General features: G+C 52.4%; 1 protein-coding gene across 1 annotated transcript; it reads right to left on the bottom strand.

The window, feature by feature from the left end:
• Positions 1 to 1,175: 1,175 nt before the first annotated feature.
• LOC123410264 (expansin-like A4) lies at positions 1,176 to 3,036 on the bottom strand. The gene has a single exon (XM_045103173.1). The coding sequence runs from the start codon at positions 2,577 to 2,579 to the stop codon at positions 1,623 to 1,625; it is 957 nt and encodes a 318-aa protein (XP_044959108.1). The 5' UTR covers positions 2,580 to 3,036; the 3' UTR covers positions 1,176 to 1,622.
• Between the last annotated feature and the right edge of the window lie 237 nt (positions 3,037 to 3,273).

The raw sequence follows: 3,273 nt of genomic DNA, 5'->3' as shown, positions 1-3,273 counted from the left end.
CTAGTTGACCTTGTCATAGGCTTTCTCAAAGTCAAGCTTCAACACTATGTCAACTTTTTTTTAACATGAAGTTAAGTATCTCATGCAAGCCCAGGATCCCATCCATGATGTTTCTACCCTTGATAAAGGTGTTCTGTGTCGGACCGATGAAGGTATCAGAGACAACAGCCGCACTTCGGTCCAATACTTTACTTATAAGTTTGGAAGGGCACCTAAGGATGGGCCTGAACTGTTGAATTTTCTCTGCTACCGAGACTTTGGGCAGCAGTGAAATCACCCCATAGTTGAGGCATTGAACATCAAGATTTCCATTATGGAAGTGGTGGAACAAGGTCATAATGTCATCCTTTATTATCTCCCAACAGTTTTGATAAAATTCAACATGAATATTATCAGGACCAAGGGCTTTATTAGTAGCCATGTCAAATAGGGCCTCTTTCACTTCTAACTCCGTGAACTCTCGACAGAGGATTAGGTTATCAGCCTCACTCAACCTCTCTTCCTCTGACATATTGCCAGGGGAGAAGAATTTAATATAGTACAGTATACTCCCTCCGTTCCTAAATATAAGTCTTTTTAGAGGTTCCACTAGTGGACTACATACGGATGTATATAGACATAGTTTAAAGTGTAGATTCACTCATTTTGTTTCGTATGTAGACTCTTAGTAAAATCTCTTAAAAGACTTATATTTAGGAACGGAGGGAGTAAAAGCCTGGAGCTCAAACATTGCGTTCTACACTTTACTTTTGTTTTGTATCTCTGAAACAGGAGTGAAAAGAAATCAGCTCATCCACCGCTAACTAAACAGGGCGAAACTAGCTCTTCTTTGGTTTCCCTGGGTCCAAGTTGGGGCAAAACCTGTTCTTTTCCCGAAAAAAGTCTATCGTGCTTTCGTGCAACGCCCCCACTGCTGGAATAGGCGGTTGTCATTTTAAAGTAAACGCCCCGCCCTCTTTCTTTGCCCGCCGGCCGCCTAGCTCGTTATTCTTTAAGATCTGGATAGAGTCTCGCTTCGGGGCGGGGGAAGCATGGATTCGATAGATCTATCGAACTTAGCCCAATCTCAATCAGCTCATGCAACCAACCTACTCGCCCCGTCTCTATATATAAGTCATTTTAAATTTCACTATATATATATATTAAAATATATATTCATTTATTTTGCTAATCTCTTAATGGAATTTCTAAAAACATATATTTAGAAATGAAGGGAGTACAATAATGCTCTCCTACTATGCCAAAGAGGAAGAGGACGAGCAGCCAAAACAGTAGCACTGTCATGTGATTCCAAGACCAAAACACAGCCATGTACGTACATGTTCTTCTCTGCATTAGTCCCTTCCCTCCACACGTGAAGCTACGCTCCAACCTCCTCTGTTTAGAGCGGGACATAGCTGTTTTGTCCTAACCGGAGAGCTCGTCGTCGACCATGCGCACACGTGCATGCATGTCGTACGTTGCGATGTACACGTCTCTCCAGAGTGTACGTGCAGCATCGACCGATATTCCGGCGGCCGGCCGGTGCAGATGTGCATGTGCGGCGTCGCCGTTGGCGTGCAGGCCGGCTAGCTCCGATGGACCATCGGCCGCTCGATCATCCGTGGATGCAAGGGAGCGCGTCATCTGAGTTGCTTGTCGTGGTCACCCTCGTCCATGCCGGAGCAGGAGACGCCGCCACAGGTGTTTGCGGCGACGTCGGTGACGCGCAGGCCGGTGTCGTAGACCGCGCCGGGCTGCCACTCAGCGGGGAGCACCGCCCGGTCGGCGCGCAGCCACTTGCCGCCGGAGCCCGCGGTCACCACGAGGCGGAGCCGCAGCGGACCAGCCGGCAGGCGCGACGTGCGCCACACCGACGGCGACACCTCGCGCCGGGTCATGTACTGCCACGACGTCGGCGACGGCGCGGCCTCGTTGCTAGTGCCACTGGCAGTGTCGTTGACCGCCTGCGCGACCTCGACGGCGGCGATGTCGGTCTGGCCGCCCTGGTAGAGGAACCGGAGGGCGAGGTGTCCCCTCTCCCTGCTGCTCGTCTCCTCTACTTTAACCGCCAGGTTCTTGCTCTTGTACACGCAGGGAATCCTCCTAAGTTCGACGTCCACGGAGCTCGCGAGCTGACCACCATCGTCGTGAGCCGTAGTCATGGCGGCGAAGGCGTCCTTGGTGAGCACGAACTGGCCACTGCCACCGGCTGTCCTGTTCGCTTCCGCCACGTCGGAGACAACGACGACTTTGACGCCGTCCTTCGCGCACGCGCTCCGGGTCCGGCCCCTGCACCTCAGCTGGTAGCAGGCGCCGCATGCCCGGCCGCCGCGGAAGAAGCCGGTGCTGACAGCGGCAATGTGGAACCCCCCTTCGGCCGCCGCCGCCGGGTCACCGTACCCGCACGCTGCGTCCGTGAGGACGCCGGCATCGGAAGGGAGGACGGAGGCGGTGGACCGGCGCGGGCACCAGCCGCAGCGGTACGCGGACGCCGAGGAGCCATGAGCGCGCGCGGCCGGCGCCGTGGCCAGCAGCACAAGGATCATGGCTGCCAGGGCAGGGAGGAGGATCGCAAGCAGCTGCGGCGCGGCGGCCATGATCGCAAGCAAGCAGTGCTGTGCTGCTGAGCTTTGAGAGGATAAGTAAGTTTTTAAATGGACGAAGTTTACAGCGCTTGAAAACGGACGAAGTCACCATGAACGGGTCGCCATTGACGGATGGAAGGAGGTAAACCCGAGCTAGAGCTAGAGCTAGCTAGTGCGCGCGCGAGACTTCTTGCACAGGATCGAGACTAATGCGCGCCCATTGTGTGTGTCTGATGAGGACATAATCAGGTACGACGATAGACGGGTCGACGGACGTGTCAGTGCCGGCCTGTCGCTGTACGGGAGCGAGCTGTATCATTGCAAGCCCCTCAAAAAAAAAAACTTTTGTCCCGTGCAACGCGCTTTGCATCTGCCGGCCGTGTTGGTTCCGGCCGTGATCATGGAGTAACTGCGTACGTTGCTCTCGATCGGCATTGTATTTTACTCTCTCCGTTCCTAAATATAGGGTGTATAGTTTTTGGCACGGAAATTAAAGAACGCATATGGAGGGGACCTGACTAACTCACATTAAAAAATGTAGGAGCTTGCGTGATATAAGGAAATGTAATCAAATCCCTAACACAAATATCCTAATGTAATCAAACGCGGTACACCTTATATTTCGTTTAAAAGAAATCTATACACCTTATATCAAGGAACGGAGGGAGTATTTTCTTTCAAAAATGGGCGCTTTGTTAGTTAAAGG

The sequence above is a fragment of the Hordeum vulgare genome, chromosome 7H (assembly GCF_904849725.1).
Source record: "Hordeum vulgare subsp. vulgare chromosome 7H, MorexV3_pseudomolecules_assembly, whole genome shotgun sequence".
Taxonomy (NCBI): Eukaryota; Viridiplantae; Streptophyta; class Magnoliopsida; order Poales; family Poaceae; genus Hordeum; species Hordeum vulgare.
Note: the sequence above shows the minus strand (reverse complement) of the source record. Positions and strands in the feature narration are given on the sequence as shown.